Genomic DNA, 21,496 nt, shown 5'->3' with positions numbered 1-21,496 from the left:
GTGGTTTGTTTAAAATTTATTTCCCGGAAAAAAGTGTTCGTCAAAGTCCATGTCTTTTTCGGGTTATTGTTGAGGGGGGGGGGGGGATTACATACATTGCTTTTCCTCATTCCTCATTGCGTCGCATTCCTCATTGTGATCACACCGTGATCCACCTTTAGCCACTGACTGAAAACAACTGTATTGAAAACAACAAAGAATAAAATTGTCGTAACTTTAAATTATTCTCTCTCTCACAAGCCGAATCAAATAGCCTTTGTCAAGACTCAAAAAGAGTTGGATTTTCGCTTTCGCTATCGCTGTCGCTATTGTTCCTGTCGTGGCATTTTTCCTGACGGAGAAGTTGGCCAATCTGCTGGGATCCTTCCAGCCAAGGATCGCCACACTGTTCCAAGTGTCCGTGAGCGGACATTTTATGCTGCAGGACCAAGTGCCACGCCGTCCAAAGCGACAATGAGCAAAAGCACGACAGCAGCGCTGTTTTATATCTTTTCAGGTTCAAGCAGAGTGTGTGTCATTCGTCCCTGTTTGCTTCAATTATATTTGGTCATACAATCCGGTTGCTTTCAAGAACTCCAGCAGCTTCTGTTCAGTGGGTGGTGATAAAACTTCCTCTATGGTTGCATCTAGATTATAAGTCAAACGTTCGCCTCTAGAATCTAACAAAAGGTGGGGGATGGACAGTGGGACACCGCATGTGATGCAGTGTGGAGGTTCCTCTTTGGTAATTCGGTAGCTATGGGTAAGACGGGTAGCACCAATTCTAAGTCTGGAAAGAATACGGCGGTCTTTGGGGTTGTTATTATCTGGCCAACGAGATGTAGACTGTTTGATTCTTCTTAGGGCGAAACCTCGGCTATTGAACCATTCAAGATCCCAGCTTTCCCTGATTTGGTCCTTTACCCATCTGACAACGTCCATAGAAGGAACATCAACTGTTTCGGGATTCATTTCTCGACCAGCACCAGCCAATTGGTCCGCCTCCTCATTGCCTCGGATACCAGAGTGACCTGGGACCCAACAGAAGGAGACGTGATTAGCTATGGAGGAAATTTCTGCTGACATGAGCCAAGGATGTTTCATGGAACTGGAGTCCTTTTCGCGAAGACAGCTTGCTGAATCGCTAAAGATGACAGTTGGATTCTCAGACTGTGGAGGGTTCAAGTTGGAAGCTTTCATGAGGGCATAAGCTTCGGCACTGAAGATGGAACAAGATTGTAGGGAGGGAGGAACTAATACTGGTTAATGCGCTAGTGATACCATAGCCGACCTTTCCATTAGAAACGGAACAGTCGGTGTAGATGTGGAAGTAATTATTGTATTTTTCTGAACGGAGATTGTTAAAGTGTTGTTGTATTTTTAACGGGGGATCACCTGCTTTTACTTTTCGGAGAAGAGAGTGATCTATCTTAGGAGGTGGTTGGTTCCAAGGTCTGTTTTTGGTTTTGGGTAACACTGCAACTGGAGGGAGATTTAGTTTGGTAAGGGAGTTGAACAGATCGTTTGCTCTTGTTACTAAGGGGGCTTCTTGACTACCTTTCAGACTTAACCATCGAATAGCCTTAGTCACCACGAAGGGGAGCTGACCACACTCGGCCATTATAGCGGATATGGGACTAGTGATGAAAACTCCGGAGGCTGATCGGAAAGCCTTGTTGTACAACGGACGTAGCTTTTTGGTTATGATATCGCCACCTCTGCTGAAAAAACGTGCACCGTAGAAGATTTTGGGCAGAAGCCAGCCGTTAACTTTTTGCATGATGGATGTTCTATGTGCACATGGAATTCTTGTCCCAATCGTCCTAATGACCTGTAGCCGCCGCTCGGTGGTTTTCCGAACAACGTAAACTCCAAGGATTTTCAGAGTCTGTCCTGCTTCTATTGTGGTCTAGTTTAAGGTTAGTTGGGGTAGTTTGCTAAGCTTTTTCCTATTGCTACTAATATGGAGGAGTTGGGATTTTTCAGGGGATATGATGAAACCTTTCATCAGCCCATTTGGCAACAATATTGACTGTGGATTGAATTCTTTTTCTGGCTAACGATTTGAAAATATTGAAAGTGATGATGGTAATGTCGTCTGCATAAACCAGTATATGGACATTGGGGGGAATAGTATCAAAAAGGTATTGCATACAGATGAGAAAGAGTGTGGGTGCGATTACTGAACCTTGGGGGATACCGTTCTCTTGAGACCTGACCGGTTGATTCCTATGATGACTCTGAATCTCCTATCGTCAAGAAAACTTTGAACGTAGTGACCCATGCGGCCCTTGATTCTCCATTCTTCGAGCGACTTTAGGATGGGAAAACGCCATGTACGGTCGTAAGCCTTCGACAGATCCAGAGAAACACAGTCACCATGCATACCTCTTTCAAGGTATCCATCAATGAGATCCTCTAGCTCCGTAAGGTAATCATCCACGGACTTTTCTGGACGGAAAGCAAACTGGCGATTGTCGAGTAAGCCTTGGGACTCCATTTGAGAAATGAGTCGTCTATTTACCATCTTCTCAAAAACCTTCCCAATACAGTTCAAAGGTTCAAGCAGAACGATGTGTAACCGCACCTAACAGGATTTCCCGCCGTTTTTTATGAATGGGGCAGAGCAAAAAGTTTCTTTTGTGCAGAATATGTAAAAAAGGATGGACATTGAATGTTAATATAATTGCATATATAGAGGTACCAGATATGTTTTACAGTCAGTTGTTGGTAATTCATCGAGTGTATGTCTCCTTTTAGGCAATTTTTTTTTTAAATGTTGGCTCTGCATGTAAAAAATTAATTGTTTATACATAATTGTAGTTTGCTTAAAATTTATTTCCCGGAAAAAAGTGATCGTCAAAGTCCATGTCTTTTTCGGATTATGTTAAGGGGGAGGGGGTTTTACATGCACGTTTTTTCAAGTCTCATTCCTCATTGTGGTGGACACACCGTGCCACTGACCGTCCGAAGCGTTAATGAGCAGAAGCAGGAGAGCAGAGCTGATTTGTATCTTTTCAGGTTCAAGCAGAATGATGTGCAACCAAGGGGTATTCGTTTATGATAACTGGGTTTGGGAAAAAGGCTTATTTCATGAAAACAGTGATAAAATTATCATTTGTACATTTTCAAAAGTTTAATTAAAGCAAAATTGAAAAAATGTTTGTTTGTAATGTAATATCCTATCGATTGGCGTATTTGGATTTTAATTTCATCTATAAATGCCAAAGTTACAAGCGTTAAAAACCTAACACTCCTTCACCACACATATTTTTTGATTTGCACCCCAGTATAGTCGACAAAGACGTAGTTCTACGTCAAAATGAGTGCGTGGGGTCGGTAAGCAATTGTCCAGTCGTGTCCTTCACTGGCATTCTCGGGTTCATCCTTGCCCCACTCAGGCGTCGTGAGATATCGTAGAGGGGGCGTATTTCGCCAGTGTTTGCGGCTTTCTCCCCTTCGTCTGCCAGGGAGTTCACCCAGGCTCGCTTGTCCCGTATGCAAGAGCGCTTGACTTCCTTCTCTAGAGCCGAGTACTGTTGACGGGCTTCGTTCTTGGCTCCTCTGGTTCTCGCCCGCACTATCGTGGCTTTTGCTTCTCTACGCTCCTCAATCTTCCGCCAGGTTTCATCTGTGATCCACTCTTTCCTCTGGGTGCACAGCTCACCCAAGTTGTTCTCGCTTGTTTCTATAAAGGTATTCTTGATGGCCGTCGATTGTTCTGGAACGTCCGCAGCTCGAGTCTCAAGTTCTTCAACAAAAGACCTTTTTACCGCTCGATCTTCAAGTCGGCGTGTGTTGAACCGTCGCCCGAGTCTCTCCTCCCGTCGCTGGATCCGAGCCATGCGTAGGCGGATTTCACCGATTAGAAGGTGATGGTCAGACGCGATGTCGGCGCTGCGTTTATTCCGGACATCAAGAAGGCTCCGTCTCCATTTTCGGCTGATGCAGATGTGGTCGATCTGATTTTCGGTATGTTCTTCACGGGAAACCCACGTGACTTTGTTCACTGGCCGATGGGGGAAGAGCGAGCCCCCGATCACCATGTCGTTATTTCCACAAAATTCTGTGGTCTTATATGAAAAATGTTATTTGTTAACTGCAGAAGGAGATTTTTAAGAAATTTATGGTGGTCCAGAAAAGGACCGTTTTGTCGTGATTATTGAGTAATGCTGAGCTACTATTAGGGTGTTCAACACTGATGAAGCTGACGAGCTGTATGTTGTATGGAACGAGGTTGATGCACTTGGCATAGATGGCCCACAGCGGCTCACGACGCGCAACTGAATTCATTCAGTAGCGGTGCGGCTTCTTCCTCTTTCTTCGGTGAATCCAGGGCTCTTGTGGGCAGCCTTTCATTATGTACTGGAAAACGCCACGCACCGAAAGCACTGCTGCTGCTAATGACGATCGGACACCACCATTCATCACGCACGGTGATTGAGTAAACACCGTTCGGCGAGGCAGAAGGGAATTCGATTTTTAAATCTGTGTTCGCTTTTTGCAGGCAATCGGTGGTAATTTTGATCGCCATCGCAACAGTTGCACATTCGTGCAATTTTCAATAGTGACCTTTTGTAAATTGATAGTCTTATTCTCATTTGTTGAAAAATTTCCACGAATTAAAATCCATCATCTCTGGATCAAAATCAAACCACTTTCATGCCACGACCAACTTTGGTTTTTGTAATTGTGGGTTGTCTTAAAAATACATGGTATGTTAGATTGAAACTTATGGGAACTGATATCCGATTAATGACCTTGAGAAATGTCCAGAAAAAAACTATTTAACAAATGTATGGTGGTCCTGAAAAGGAAAGTTTTGTCGTAATGGTTGAGTAATGCTGTTCTACTATTAGCACAAACGAAGTGACAGACGGAGCGGCTCGAAAACTTTGGTGACGTACCTGCTATTGCAATTTTTCAGTGTACCACATGGCAACACCTCTATTACTAGATTGTACCACATGGCAACACTACTAATGGATTGTACCACATGGCAACACTAAATGTACTAGAATGTTTTGGTTCTATCTCTTTCACTCTACTCTAAACTGAAATGCATAAAAAAAAAATGACAAAATGATACACTCTTTGCACACTGTCAAAACTCATATTGCACACAAAATCAACTATGTTCAAATCAAAACAAAAATACTAGCCCATCTGGTGGCTGATGGCACAAGCTTCTAAGAAAATTTTATTACAGCGAACCACATAATTTTAATTGATTTCTTCGCCAGTTAGTCGTCTGTCACTTCGTTTGTGCTATTAGGGTGTTCAATACAGATAAAGCTGGCGAGCTGTATGTTGTTTGGAACGAGAGCGATGCACTTGGAATAGATGGCCCACTGCGGCGCACGACGCGCAACTGAATCCGATCAGTAGCGGTGCGGCTTCGTCCTCTTTCTTCGTAGAATCGAAGGCTGAATCGGCAGGCTTTCATTATGTACTGGAGAACGCCAAGCGCCGAAAGCAATGCTGCTGCTAATGACGATCGGACACCACCACTCACCATACGCAGTGATTGAATAAACACCGTTTGGCAAGACCGGAGTGAAATCAATTTTTAAATCTGTGTTAGGAAAAGCGCTTTTCGCAGGCAATCGGTGATAATTTAAATTATGATAGCAACAGTTGCACATAGTGACCTATTGACAATTGATTAAGTGTTCATTTTAACTGATTTGTAGATGACTTTCCAATCGATTGGCTTGTTTAGAATTAAAATCCATCCGATATGGACAGAGTTATAACTGTTCAAAATCTTTCATAATTTTGTTACATATTCCATTTTGGGTTTTCACAAAGTGTACCCCCATATAGAGATCACAGACGTAGTCCTACGTCAAAATTACTGGATGTTTTCTCCGTCGAATGAAATATTTCCCAGTATGTAATGGTTTATTTCTCCATTTATAAACTTTTCGTTGCATGCCTCCCATGCCTGAAATAATAAAAATCTGAGAGAGAAGAGACAGCTTTGCTATCGATCATGCAAATAGTCATGAACTGTCACTGCAAACTAGGCCGAACATTAGAAATGGGGCTATCATCCTTTTGAAAACAACTTTTTTCGTGCGGGCCCAGGCTTGCCTTCGCAAAACCAACAACACGATTGGGTAGGGGAGAAAAAAAGAAGACAAAGAAAACAAACCATCCGTCATTAAGCTGGCTTCTCTCTCTAGGATAAAAATGATGTTTATTCAAGAAGTCGGCTATGGCATATTCGGCCCCAACCTAGATACCAGCAGAGGCCTTCCTAAGCCTACATCGATCCTCTCGGCTGAGGCAGCTGCCATCTTCTCAGCCGTTACGGAGTCCAGTTTTTCCTGGAAGACCATCATTACCGATTCGGCCAGAGTGCTGAAGGTCCTTGAGAGTCCGAAGAACCGACACCCGTTGGTGCAAGCAATCAGAATGGCTTCGAACAGTAACACTGTATATGCCTGGGTTCCCAGCCACTGCAATATCAGTGAAAACGAGGCTGCGGACAAGCTGGCAGCGATCGGCAGATCGAAAACCCCAGTGGAACCGGAAGTCCCTACAGCGGATTTAAGAATCTGGATCAAAACGATCATCGCTTCGGCATGGGACAAGGAATGGGCTAATACCCGAGACCCTTTCTTACGCAAAATAAAAGGAGATACGAAATGCTGGTCCAACACCAAAAATTGGATGGACCAGAGAGTACTGTCCAGATTACGCTGCGGCTACACCAGATTCTCACACGATCTCGGATCCCGTGATGGATTCCACAAACAATGTATGGGGTGCTCAACCAAAATGTCAGTTGAGCATCTCATAATAAATTACCCTGCACATCAAAACCTCCGAGACCAATACGGTATCGGTCTCAGCATCAGAGACGCATTATCCAATGACCCAGACAGGGAAAGATCACTTCTCGACTTCCTTAAAGACACAGGCTATTATCAATATACGTAGAACCCCGCAACGAACAATGACGAACGACGGCACTTGGACAACACCAGCTCTCTAAATGACATGTCAAACGGAAGAACAACGATGACAACCCCGCAGGCTACGGACATTGACTCTCTCTCTCTCGGAAATTAACCAAAACTTCGTTTACCTTCCTTACTGTTAAAACAATCGACACAGAACTCTAAAATACTTAAACTCTGTAACAAACACTATGTAATTTATTTATTTCCTCTCTCCGGGGCCCCCTCAGGAGGCCCAATCCTTCAAAGAGACGAACCAGTTACAGGCTGAAAGTCTCTATAATAAAGCAAACAAAAATGTTTATTCAACCCAGCGTAATATGAAAAATTCAATAATACTATGTATAAAATAACTTAAAATGCATTTGTAACGTTAATAATCGATTGTGAGTTGATATTTTTCAATTTTTAGACTTAAAAAAAAAGTTACGTTATATCGAGGTGGAAGTTACAATATATCGAGTTACGTTATATCGAGGTTGCTTTATATCGAGGTATGACTGTATATCAATAACTGCCTCTTTCTTTTGAGCCCACTCTAGAACCTAAATTTAACGTATTTACATTTATAAGTAAACGTATTTAAATCTATAAGTAAACTGCTGGTCTGAGTTCCTCTGGTATATTCAATGAAAGGATGGTCCTGAATATACAGTCAAACAGCACGTAATGTTGTGAACAACTTCAATGACAGTTATCCAGCAGTGCAGTGCTGGTGTAAAAATATCATCAAGGTGGTGCAGCATGGAGAGACTAATCAAACTGAATAACATGGAGGGACTAATCAAAATGAATGACTAATCGTGATGAATTAATTGAATCACGCTAAAAATCTGGAGCTGCACACCCAGACAACCAGAATGCACGTATATTCAAAGTTGTTTTCGTGATATACAAACATATATACAAACGAACAATTCGTATAGAATGCAAATAAATGGCTTATACGTACAAAAGTGGAGGCCATATACGTGCATATTTTAAATTAATTTTAAACGAGTTGATTTAACATCATACACGATTTAATCTGTAATAACAAATTCATTTTGAAAAGTCTTACGATGTAATCCGATTTAATTTGGGATAGAGTACGACGGAAAAATGAGTCATCGCATATAGGTCGGAAATTTGCATTCTATACGATTTAACTTAACCATAATGCGAGGTATGCCATTCTTATATGCGATTTTGACTTAAACTGTAGCAATTTACGATACTATGTGTACATTGTTATACGATTTCTGGTTGTCTGGGCATTTAACTTAAAATTTCTGGTGGAAAGTTCGCAACATGTGAATGTAGAAGCAAGGTTTATTCATTTTTCTGGTGCATAATTTGCATCGTTCTGATGAATGTAAGCTTCATTGAAAATTTATGGTGGAAAATTTGCACCATTATGGTGCATGAAAAGGTAAAGCCTGAAAATTGACCCACAAAGGTGCATGGTGAAACAAACTTCACTGGGAATTTTTGGTGCACCGTTCTGATGAATGGAGGAGCATGATTTATTGAAAAATTCTGGTGCAAAATTTGCATCGCTCTGATAAATGAAATGAACAGAAAATTTCTGGTGGAAATCTTGCACTGGTCTGGTAAATTAAGGCACAAGCTTTATTTAAAATTAAGCTATATTGAAAATATCTGGCGGAAAATCTGCACCACAACAATGAACGGATGGGCAAGCTTTTCGGAAAATTTTTGGTCTTAAATTTGCATCTTTCTGTCTGCTGAATAGAGAAACATACTTTAATAATAATTTCTGGTGTTAAATTTGCACCATTGATTTGCCCTGATGATTGAAGGGAAGCTGCTTTACTGAAAATTTACGATGAATAATCTGAAAATAGGGGCAAGTTTGTTTTTTCATGGTTTTCATGGTCGGTACAGAGGAAGCAATATGTTTTTTTAAATATTTTTTGTTGAAAATTTAAGCATATAAAAAAAAAAACAACGATGTGTTTTTGTGACTAGACTACCATGCGCAGGCATGGTAAATCATTTACATTCATTTCGTGCATTCATTTACATTCATTTGCCACTAACTTTTTCCTTAAACAAAATTCCGTAAAATGATGTTTGTAGCTTTTACAGAGTTTTATATTAGCTCAAACTTTTGCCAATAACTCAAATCTGTACCTCTTATGCATGATGAACTACAGGGCAGGGCTTGTTATTATTTTTCAGTGAATGTTAATTACAATGGTGGGTCCTGTTCGCTCTGGTCCATCATGCAAATTAGATACTGATTTGAGTTATTTAAAAAAGATGTAGCTAAAATAAAATCCCACCAAATTAATACCATACAATTTTACCGAATTCTGTTGATCAGAAAAGTTAGAGGCAAATGAATGTACCATGAATGACCATGCGTCATGACCATGTTACAGTCGCTATAAATCAATGGAGACGCATGGTAGTCTAGTCGCATAGGAGTATTGAGCGAAAACTCAAAATTTGATAACGATTTTTTGGACCACCCTGATGACCAAATTAAAAAAAATACGGGCTTAATATGTTGCGATAAGGAACAAAACAACCAATTTTTTTACGAAATTCTTAGAACCACTATATCGTTTTGCTATGGAATGGCTGTATAATGAAAATGACAACTCGGCTCAGTAAAGTTTGTTCGATTGAGCCTGTACAAAGCAATTAACAAGATTGTCAACACTTAGATATTTGTCCAGCCTATTGGAACTAGGAAAACTTTTTGAAAGAGCTCGGACGGCATTTTTTGGTCTTCCAGGAATCCCCTGAAATGTGAAAGATTCAAGTGTGGCAAGCAACTAAATGGCAATGTTTTAAAGTATTTTCCCTTCTTTCAAACATGAGCAGTTCTTTTGAGTTTTACTGTTTTTGTGAGTTTTGGCATCACGAATAAAATATGCCATCGCACTCATTTTCCTTCTTTCAACAGCAGCTCGTTATGTTCTCACACCAATCTATGTGACTTAGATTTTTTTTCGGTGATGAAAAAATGTTATACGTCCTCTGCATTTTCTAAGGGTTGGTTTTGGCAATTTGGAGAGGAATCAAAATGCAACATTTTTCAGGATTTTTCCTTGAGATGAGCAATTCTTTCGTTTACTGCAGTTTTACTGTTTGCGTGATTTTTGCATTCAAATTGTGTTCCCTTCTTTTCTTACACCAATCTATTTGACTGGCTGATAGTTTACTTTGACTAAGTGTTTCTATAGTAATTTTCTTCTACTTATTATTCTTCTTTTTCTTCTTCCTGACATGAGACGGAATAATTTGAGGCGATTTGAGTTCAATATGGAATAGCCTTATTTGCTGGTTGTTCTCATTTTAAGGCCTGACATTCGGCCTAGTTACCATTAAAGTGATGCAAACTTTGAAATTTTCGCTCGAAAATGTTCAAACGGTTGCAAATCAGGTCCTCATTAACATCCGAAAGTTTGAACTCATTTGGTAAGAAACTGACTTGGCACAATCCATTTAACATTACTATGGGAAATCCATACATTTTGTTCATTGTCTTCTAGCCATTTACCATATTGCTTTGTTTGAATATTCTATGGTTATTCTTATGGGAAATTTTCTCAGCTCCAACTTTGCAGAAGATTGTTTTTCAGCCAATCGTCAATTCAAATAGTTATCAATTGTTTAAGAGATTGATAATTTTACGGTATGACTTCTTCTTTCTTCTTCTTTCTTCTTCTTATTCGCATTTCAAGCTTATTGCTTAGTGCATATTAGCTTATTGCGTGCTCTCAACTTAGTGTCCTAAATGCACATTCACAGTTATTAAATGAGAGCTTTCGATGCCAATACCAATGCATGAATTTGTATATTGTGTGGCAAGCTCTATGCCCAGGGAAGTCGAGAAAATTTCCAACCCGAAAGATTCCCTCGACCGGACCGGGAATCGAACCCACCGCCTCCGGCTTGGTAATACCGTGCCTTTACTGACTAGTCTATGAGGCCTTACTTTTACGGTATGATCAAGCAGTTGATTTGTGGGCATCATAAGGGGTAATCAACTCTGCACACTGGGCCAAAACACAGCACGGCACACTTTTTGGCACGATTGGGCACACTTTGACTAGTAGGACACAAACGATATAATATAAAATGACATCACTGTTGAGTGTTGACGTTTTGCCAATCGTTGCTAAGGTTTACTACACGGTTGAATACTTTGTTTACTCAAAAGTGAATCTAGTGAGAGAATTTGTTGTCATATATAAAACTGGTAAAACAACGATTCAATCAAAAATTTAAGAACGACTAACCGGTTTCGAGGATCGCTCCGAAAAAATCTGTAAGTATTCTCTGAACCGTGAATCTTTCCGTCTCGTCCAATTCACAGTAAAATTCCAAGTGGCTCGTGATTTCATCCAGAACAGCTTCTATTCGGGATTGACTTCAATCTAGTTCATTCACACCATGGTCGAGAGGGTCTTGTCGATACGATAGTCTTGTGATTTCAGTACTCTAACGGAACTATCAACTCTATACTTTCATCTCCTCATCTATCATATAAAACTTTCCACTTTGGTCTGTTATTTGAAATCAGCATCTTCAACTATTTTCTGAAGTGATTCTAAACTTTTATGAATTGATTCAGTACTTTCCGAAGAGATCTCGAACTTTTCTGAAGTGATTCAGTATTTCTCAAAGTGATTCAGTACGCGGTATTGATCCCAAAATTGTATGAATTGATTCAGTACTTTCCTTAGTGATTTCAAAATTTTCTGAAGTGATTCAGTGATTTCGTGCTTTTCTGAAGTGATTACAAACTTTTGTGTAGTGATTCGGTACTTTTCGAAGTGATTCAGTACTTAAAGAAGAGATTACTAATTTTTCTGGAATTATTCAGTATTTTCTAAAGTAATTCCGAACGAAATCTTCTAAAATGAACGGCGCCGGTGGTGTAGTGGTAAGCGTGATTGCCTCTCACCCCAGCAGGCCTGGGTTCAATCCCAGTCGGCGCCGCCGGGATGTTCTGAGGCATAACATCTCTGATCACGCCTTCCTTCGGATGGGAAGTAAAGCCGTTGGTCCCCGGTTCATGAGCTGATGGGTCGATAGGTAGGGTCCAGGTGTGGGAGCTGCCTTCCTGGCACGTCGGTAGCATTGGTGCTCAGCACGGAAAACAAGATCGACGGAAAAAAAAACTAAAGAAAATCTTCTAAAATAATTCAGTACTTGCGGAAGTGATTACAAACTATTCTGAAATTATCATATCAATACTTTCTGAAGAAACTCTGGTCATTTCTAAAGTGATTCCATAGTTTTCGAAATGATTCAGTAGTATCCGGAGCGATTGAAAACTTTTATGACGTGATCCAGTACTCTCCAATTCAGTACTTGTGGAAGTAATTACAAACATTTCTGGAATGATTCAGTATTTTTAAAAGCGACTCAAAAAATTACCGATGTGATTCAGTACTCAGTGATAACAAACTATTTGGATTGATTCAATTCATTCTTAACTTATTCTGAGCTATTCTGAAGTGTTTTCAAATTTTTATGATTTGATTCAGTACTTTCTGAAGCGATTCAGTAGTTTCCAAAGTGTGTCAGTACTTGCGGCATTGATCCCATAATTTTATGAATTGATCAGTACTTTCCGAAGTGACTCATAAATTTTCTGAAGCGTTTTAGTGATTCCGTACTTTTTTGAAGTAATTTAATTATTATCTAGTAGTGGTAAGCGTGAATGCTTTTCAGCCTACAGGGGTTGTGGTCAATCCCAGTCGGCGCCGTCGGGAGGCATAAAATCTCTGATCACGCCTTGCTTCGGAAAGGGAAGTAAAGCCGTTGGTCGATAGGAAAGGTCCAGGTGTTGGTAGCTGCCTCCCTGGCGTCGGTAGCATTGGTACTCAACGAAAAACAAGATCGACGGAACACAAATCAAGAGTGAAAGTGATTCAGTACATGCGCAATTTCGGAAGTGATTTCAAACTTTCCTAAAACGATTCAGTCACTTTCCGAAGTGATTCAGTACTTACAGAAGTGATTGCAAACTTTTCTGAAATTATTCAGTATTTTCAACAATAATTCCGAACTCTTCTAAAGTGATGCAGTACTTGCGGAAGTGATAACAAACTATTCGGGAAAGACGTATTATTTTCCAAAGATATTCCGGATTTTTATGAAGTGATTCCGCAGTTTCTGATGCGCTTTCAATCCTTCCTAAAATGATTCAGTTCTTTCCGAAGTGATTCAGTAATTACAGAAGTGATTACAAACTTTTATGGAATTATTCAGTATTTTCAAAAGTAATTCCGAAATCTTCTAAAGTGATTCAGTACTTGCAGAAGATATTACACACTATTCTGAAATTTCACTTTGGAAGATCCCGAAATTTTCTGAAGTGATTCTGTAGTGTCGAAAGTGCTTTCAAACGATTCTGGAAAGATTTATTATTTTCCAAAGTGAGTCCGAAATCTGCTAAAGTGATTCAGTATTTTTGGAAGAGATTCCAAACTTTTCTGCAATGATTTATTATTTTCCAAAGTGATTTCGAAATTTTTTGGCGTGATTTCGCAGTTTCGGAAGCGATTTCTAACTTTCCTAACACGATTCCGATCATTCCGAAGTGATTCAGTGCTGTCAGAAGTGATTACATTGTTTCTGGATTATACAGCATCTTGAAAAGTAATTCCGAAATCTTCTGAAGTGATGCAGTACTTGCGGAAGTGATTACAAGCAATTCTGGAGAGATTTATTATTTTCCAAAGTGATTTCGGCATTTTCTAAAGTGATTCCGCAGTTTCGGAAGCAATTTCTAACTTTCCTAACACGATTCCGATCATTCCGAAGTGATTCAGTACTTGCAGAAGTGATTACAAAATTGTCTGGAACTATTCAGTATTGTCTCTATTCAGTAATTTCAAAATCTGGATTCTGGAACTAAGCAGTATTTTCCAAAGTGATTCCGAAATCTTCTGGAGTGATTCCAAAGCATCGGAAGCGATTTCCAACCTTTTCTAAAACAATTCAGTTCTTTCTGAAGTGATCCAGTTTTCTGGAATTATTCAGTATTTTCAAAAGTAATACTGGATTCTTCTAAAGTGATGCAGTACTTTCGAAACTAATTACAAACTATACTGGAATGATTTAGCGCTTACCAACTTTCCTAATTTGAATCTTCTTTCCGAAGTGATTCAGTACTTGTGGAAGAGATTACAAACTATTCTGGAATGATTTATAATTTTCCAAAGTGATTTTGAAATTTTCTGAAGTGATTCCGTAGTTTCGGAAGCGATTTAAAACTTTCTTAAAACGATTCAGCTCTTTCCGAAGTGATTCAGTACTTACAGAAGTGATTACAAAATTGTCTGGAAGTATTCAACAGTAATTTCGAAATCTTCTTAAGTGATGCAGTACTTGCGGAAGAGATTCCAAACTATTCTGGAACTATGCAGTATTTTCCAAAAAGTTCCAGAAATTTTCTGGAATTATTCCGAAGCATCGGAAGCGATTTTAACCTTTCCTAAAACGATTCATTTTTTTTCCGAAGTGATACAGTATTCTGGAATTATTCAGTATTTTCAAAATTAATACTGAATTCTTGCAGTACTTAATACTAAAGTGATGCAGTACTTACAGAAGTGATTACAAACTTTTATGGAATTATTCAGTATTTTCAACAGTAATTCAGAAAGTTTCTTAAGTGATGCAGTACTTGCAGAAGCGATTATTTACTATTGTAGAACTATGCAGTATTTTCCAAAGTGATTTCGAAATTTTCTGGAGCGATTCCGAAGCATCGGAAGCGATTTCATCCTTTTCTAAAACGATTCAGTTCTTTCCGAAGTGATCCAGTTTTTGTGGAATTATTCAGTATTTTCAAAAGAAATTCCGGATTCTTCTAAAGTGATCCAGTACTTTCAAAAGTGATTACAAACTATTCTGGAATGATTTAGCGCTTACCAACTTTCCTCATTTGATTCTGTTCTTTCCGAAGTGGTTCAGTACTAACAGAAGTGATTACAAACTTTTATGGAATTATTCAGTATTTTTCAAAGTGATTCCAAAATCTTTTAAAGTGATTCAGTACAAACTGTTCTGAAGTGATTTATCCAAGCTAGTGAGTAAATTCTGAAGCAATATCAAACTTTTCCGAAGTGGTTCAATACTTTCTGAAGTGACTCCGAACATTTCTAAAGTGATTCCATACTTTTCGAAATGATTCAGTATTTTTCGAAGTGAATCAAAACTTTTCTGAAGTGATCCACTACTTTTCAAAATGATTCAGTACTTGCGGAAGTAATTAGAAGCATTTATGGAATGATTCAGAATTTTCCAAAGTGGTTTCGAAATATTATGAAGTTATTCAGTAGTTTCCTAAAATAGTTATGTTTTTTCCGAAGTGATTTGGAACTTGCAGAAGGGATTACAAACTTTTCTGTAATAATTCAGTATTTTTCAATGGGATTCCGAACTTTTCTGAAGTGATTCCGTAGTTTCGGAAGCCATTTCAAACTTTCCTAAAACGATTCAATTCTTTCCGAAGTGATTCAGTACTTACAGAAGTGATTACAACCTTTTTTTGATATTCAGTATTTTCAAATGTAATTCCGAAATCTTCTGAAGTGATGCAGTACTTGTGCAAGAGATTACAAATTTTCCTGGAGTGATTTATTATTTCCCAAAGTAATTCCGAAATCTTCTAAAGTGATGCAGTACTTGCGGAAGTCATTACAAACTTTTCTGGAACTATTTAGTGATTCCGAAATTTTCTGGAGTGATCGCGAAGTATCGGAAACCATTTCAAACTTTCCTAAAACGATTCAGTTCTTTCCAAAGTGGTTCAGTACTTACAGAAGTGAGTACAAATTTGTCTGGATGTATTCAGTATTTTCAAAAGTAATTCCGTAATTTTCTAAAGTGATTCAGTACTTGCGGAAGAGATTACAAACTTTTCTGGAGTGATTCCGCAGTTTCGAATGCGCTTTCAATCTTTCCTAAAACGATTTAGTTCTTTCCGAAGTGATTCACTACTTACGGAAGTGATTATAAATTATTCTGGAATTATTCAGTATTTTCAACAGTAATTCCGAAACCTTCTAAAGCGTTGTAGTACTTGCGGTATTGATTCCAAAATCTTCCAATACTTGCAGAAGCGATTAAGTACTTTCCAAAGTGATTCCAAAGTTTTATGAAGTGAATCAGTAGTTTTGAAAGTGATTTCAAACATTCCTAAAATGGTTAAGCTCTTTCCGAAGCGATTCGGAACTTGCAGATGGGATTCCAAAGTTTTCTGGAATCATTCAGAGTTTTTCGAAGTGATTCCCAACATTTGCTGAAATGATCCATTACTTCCAAACTATTTAGGAATGATTCAGTTAATTCCAACGTGATTTCGATCTTTCATGAATTGATTCAATACTTTCCAAAGTAATTCTGATTTCTTCCTAAAGTGATTCAGTGGTTCCGAACCTTCCTGAAGTAATTCTAAACTTAAATAAAGTTATCCAGTACTCTGCAAAGTGTTTCAGTACTTGCGGTATTGATTTCAAAATTTTATGAATTGATTCAGAACTTTCCGAAGCGCGGAGCCGGTGGTCCCCGGTCTATCAGTTGATGGGTCGATAGGTAGGGTCCAGGTGTAGGCGTCGGTAACATTGGTACTCAGTACGGACAACAAGATCGACGGAAAAAAATTCCGAAGTGATTCCAACATTTTCTCAAGTGATTCAGTGATTTCGTGGTTTTCTGAAGTGATTTATTTATTTCTAAAGTGATTCCAAACTTTTATGTAGTTATTCAGTACTTTTCGAAGTGATGCAGTACTTGCGGAAGCGATTACAAACTTGTCTAGAATGATTTATTATGTTCCAAAGTGATTCCGAAATTTTCTGAAGTGATTCCGTAGTTTCGGATGCGCTTTCAATCTTTCCAAAAACGATGCAGTTCTTTCCCAAGTGATTCAGTGCTTATAGAAGTGATTACATTTTATCTGGCATTATTCAGTATTTTCAAAAATAGTTCCGAAATCTTCTAAAGTGATGCAGTACTTTCGAAAGTGATTACAAACTTTTATGGAATGATTTAGCGCTTACCAACTTTCCTAATTTTATTCTGTTCTTTCCGAAGTTGTTTAGTACTTACAGAAGTGATTACAAAATTTTATGGAATTATTCAGTATTTTCAACAGTAATTCCGAAAGTTTCTTAAGTGATGCAGTACTTGTGGAAGTGCTTTCAAACTTTCCTAAAACGATTCAGTTCTTTTCGAAGTGATTCAGTATTTTTCAAAGTTATTCCAAAATCCTATAAAGTGATTCAGTACTTGCGGAAGTGATTACAAACTTTTCTGAAATGATTCAACCAAACTTTTCTTAAGCTATTCAGTAAATTCTGAAGAAACATAAGACTTTTTCGAAGTGGTTCAATACTTTCTGAAGTGATTCCGAACATTTCTGAAGTGATTCCATACTTTTCTGAAGTGATTTCGTACTTTTATGAAGGGATTCCAAACTTTTTTGAAGTGACTCCGAACATTTATGAAGTGATTCAGTACTTTCTCCAATAAATCAGTACCTTTCGAAGCGATTCCGAACTTTTCTAAAGTGATTTAGTACTTTTTGAAGTGGTTCAACACACTTCTGAAGTCAGTGTTATCAGAAGGAATTTCAAACAGTTCGCCTCAGATATTTTAGTGTGATTGGGTGAATTTAAATAATTAAAACAAAATGCAACCTGAGGGATGCTAAACTTTTCAAGGCGATGCCATATTCAATGCAATCCTTTTCCAAGCGATTCTATATTTATTACAGGTAGTGTAATTTTCCAAGATAGTCAGCCAATGTATCTTATATTTATAAAACGACTAATTTGATTAAAATTTACGTCGATCGAAGCTGCTTTTTTATCGTCCGAGATATGAGACGCCCCCCCCCCCCCCCCTATTGGTTGGTTGGCCCCTCCTAATGAAGAGGTCTGCGCACGCCTATGGTTAACTGTACTTATATTGAATGATGTTTTTGAATTGAATTGACGTGATTCGACGTTTCGGTCCTTGTTGGAACTTTTTCAAGGATTCGTCAACAATTGCAAGCATTGTTCCCATGCTTATTTACGTTCCATCAACTTAAGCACTTGAATCATCAAGAACTGAACTACAAATAAGACTTCACACTACACTGCTGCCCGGGAATGACGCCCCCCCCCCCCCCCAAAGTAAGCCTAAATCAACTGAATAAAAATGGTGTTTGTGTACTCTACCTTACCACCGGCAATCCAGAATGCAAAAAGGTAATCCAACTAAGTGTGTATAATCCAAATGATATCAAAATCCTAAGGAGCATGCATAACACTATTCTAGGAGCTAGTATATCCATTACACAGACACAGAGAGCGAAACAGACACGGGTCATAAATCATCTACACAACACAGTTCATCGTGGTCGTCGTCGTCGTCGTCGCCGCGCCATACTTGATAATCACACTTGCCAAGCACAGTTTTCAATTTTGGTTGGATTGATCGATTCTAATTACAGAAGAAAAAAAAAAGAAGAAGAAAACTACACCACATTCATCACAATTAATCCAAAATCACCACCATCATTCGCAGTCCATCTTCGTTCCATATTTCTAATCTTAATTTTTCCGATGATTACCCACTACACACACTTCAAACACTCTTGGGCGCTTCTGGTTTTGGCGAGCAGCTCCTCTCGAAACAGATCTCCTCTACATAGGTAGGAAGGTAGGTAGGTAGATACACTCTGTGCTTGGCCACTTTCCTTCCACTTGAGTTTCTGCACTACGTTCCAAATTATTTTTTTTTTCTTTTCTAAACCGAACATGCAACTACCTGGAATTTACTAATTCGAATTTGTTTTCACTACTTTTGAACGGGATTATTGAATTTTTTTTCTTCTGGCAAAACATTTTCAATGTCATACTTGCTCATATGCTCTCGTTTTTCACTCTCTCTCTCTCTCTCAGTGCCTCCCAACAAATCTCTTTCTCCCGGCCAAGAGCCAATGTCCATCATCAACCAGTGTGTTTCTTTGCCTTCTTGTTGTTGATAAGTGAGTGTATTCTGTGCGTGCGTGCGTGCGTGAAAATAATGTGTGATAGGTACATGTTTCGCTCCACTCACTCTCTTGCTGAGTTTCCCGAGACCGAGCGAAAAAGGAAGAGCGAGCGTGAGTGAGTGGCGACTCCGGTGCTCACTTTTCCGACTGGATTGGAGATAACAAGAATTCGGGGGGAGTATAGATCAATATTATTTTTCGTTTTCCTCGGCTTCGAAGAAGAGTGATGATGGCTCTGGCTGGCTGGCTTGGCTGACTGGCACTTCACTTTACTCTATATGAAACACTTGGCAACGGCTGAGAGCGTGAGAGCAGGGCAGGAAACGGCGAGAACGAGAGCAAAAAAATGGCCAATGATGAAAACTCTGGCTACCGAAAGCGATCTGGAAGCGAACCCGCAGAAGATGATTCGAACGTTCCTGGAAAATTCGCAGGAAAATGGCTCGGGTGGGATTTTCCGTATTCTGGACCAAAGCGGGCTCCGGCCGTGCGGAGGAATTTTTCCCCCGGGCCGGGAGGCTTGGATTTTCGCTGGTTGCATTTTCTGTCTAACAGAGACGATACGGACCTTCACAGATGTATCCTTGTCCGATTAGTCCCCACAGCAGATCCGAGCAGTGATGGCAATAGGTTGGCTTGTGAAATGTCTTTCTTCCAAACGAATGCTCACCACCCGCCATTTTGTTTTGCGATGCAATGTGATGCTGATGATGTTGTGGTGCTCTGCCTCCGCGGATCCGCCGGTGCTGGTCGAGACTCACGCTACTCCGGCCAAGTGCGGATGACTCGTGACGGCTTCATCATCCATGGTATCACTTGCCTGCTTTTTTCGCTGGTTTTGCTGTTTTCTAAACTGACCCACTCTTAATCCGTCATCCTTGGAAAAATGGTGTTGGCGTTGCTCCTGATCCTATTTCGTGACTGGTCGCTTCACCACACTACCAATGGCAGAGTCTCTCTCTCACCAACAGCCTGTATCACCAGGAGTTCTTTTCCCTTGGACTTTTCTTCCCTCTCTTCTGTGTGTGTCTCTTGCTTCTTTTTTCTTGCTTCCAACAAATCACCCCTGTGCCTTCACCTTTCCCGAAGAGAAAAAAAATCCGAACTGAAAAGATATCCCCGACGACTTTTTCCAATCTTCCCCCGGGCTGCCCGACGGGAACGCGATCATCCGGTTACTTTTTTACGATTTGCACAACGAGCCGAACTTAAAACACAGTTAAATGACAAATTATACTAGGAAAAACGTTTTTTAAAAACTACTCTTTTAGCACATCCGTTGTGTGTAGGAAAGATCCTCGCACAACACACCTTTTCACGGGTGCTCTACTTCTTCTTTATCAGAGTCACACACTCGCGGGTTGGAAAAAAGTGTATTATCGTTTTTCCTCGCTCATTCACTCAGTCACTCACTCACGGTGGGAGGAACTCACGCTCGCAGAGAGGAAGAAGACGCACGCCCGCTCGCAAATACTCACACGCACGTACACACACCTGTCAAAAGTCAGCTCGCACTTTGCCACTGCGGTTGGGTGCCGTAGTGAGGAGGTCTTCCGTGCCCCTTTGTACTGAAATTTTTGGTTCTGGACCTGGGGGCAAGACAGCTGCACTCCGAGTAAATATATTTGCAGCGAGTAAATTTGAGTTACTCATATTTACTCAAAAATGATCAAAGTAGTCTCGATTTTCTCATCAAAGAAATATCGTCTGACAGCATATTTCGTTTGAAGCATCTATTTGCCCATTTGACAGATCGAATCGTGCGTTTAGAAATCGAATTGTGGACAAACGAAATGCTACTGTGGTAGTTTGACTACACGTTGGTTTTACGAGGCGTGTCGTTCGTGTGTGGCTTGGATGCCATTCAGGCGCCTACCCTCATTGGTGAGGATTGACACGGCCTAGGACGATACAGGAGTGACCCGTTCTAAAAGGAGAATGCTCCTTTTTGGTTACCTGAGGTACAACCTGAGCTTTAAGCTTCCTTCATGGTCAATAGAATTGGGACTGCTGATTGTGGCATATTATGTAGCTGCTGATTCTAGGCCAGAGAATTTTAGCGCTTTGCCAGCAATCGTAAATGTATCATTGAAAAAGCGTTGCCAGATGTATTGCCTCTAGCAATGAATTAATGTTTATTAAAACAAGCCATTGTAAAGTTAAACTGGATGTATTTATTGGTGAATAAATATCAGAAACTGAATAAATAAAAAAAAAACGTCCATTTAAGGCATTTTAGCGGTCCAATTAAAAAAAAAAAAATACAGAAAATTGTATTCAACGCTAACATGAGAGATGGCAGCAGTGCTACAAAACTGTATTGCTCTAAGAATTGAATTTATTGAATTATTTTAGTATAATCCGAACCTATCGAATCACCATAAGTTCCTATACAGAAATTCCAAGAAAACACGTCAACAAGTAAGCAAACAAGCAAAGTAATGCTTGACAGCATCGGTTTCAACATTATTTTCAATATAACAATCAGGTTGCTATGTATATATAAGACATTGAGCAGCGTGAGTTACTC

General features: G+C 39.5%; 1 protein-coding gene across 5 annotated transcripts in view; it reads right to left on the bottom strand.

The window, feature by feature from the left end:
• LOC135698609 (diacylglycerol kinase theta) overlaps positions 1–20,298 on the bottom strand; it is a 103,236-nt gene extending 82,938 nt beyond the window's left edge. For 2 of the 5 annotated variants that reach the window (XM_065218659.1, XM_065218660.1), the window contains exon 1: positions 19,535–20,290. In XM_065218659.1, the coding sequence (XP_065074731.1) occupies positions 19,535–19,646 (112 nt within the window). In that variant the 5' untranslated portion in view covers positions 19,647–20,290. Of the gene's footprint in view, positions 1–19,534 lie in introns of all 5 variants that reach the window. The other 3 variants (XM_065218656.1, XM_065218658.1, XM_065218657.1) reach the window with 3 other exon arrangements.
• Positions 20,299–21,496: the final 1,198 nt, after the last annotated feature.

This window comes from Ochlerotatus camptorhynchus, unplaced genomic scaffold, assembly GCF_037179485.1.
Source record: "Ochlerotatus camptorhynchus isolate MF236.1 unplaced genomic scaffold, CSIRO-AGI_Acam_v1.1 ptg000091l, whole genome shotgun sequence".
Taxonomy (NCBI): Eukaryota; Metazoa; Arthropoda; class Insecta; order Diptera; family Culicidae; genus Ochlerotatus; species Ochlerotatus camptorhynchus.
The sequence above is the reverse complement of the archived record's forward strand: the minus strand, read 5'-3'. Positions and strand labels throughout refer to the sequence as shown.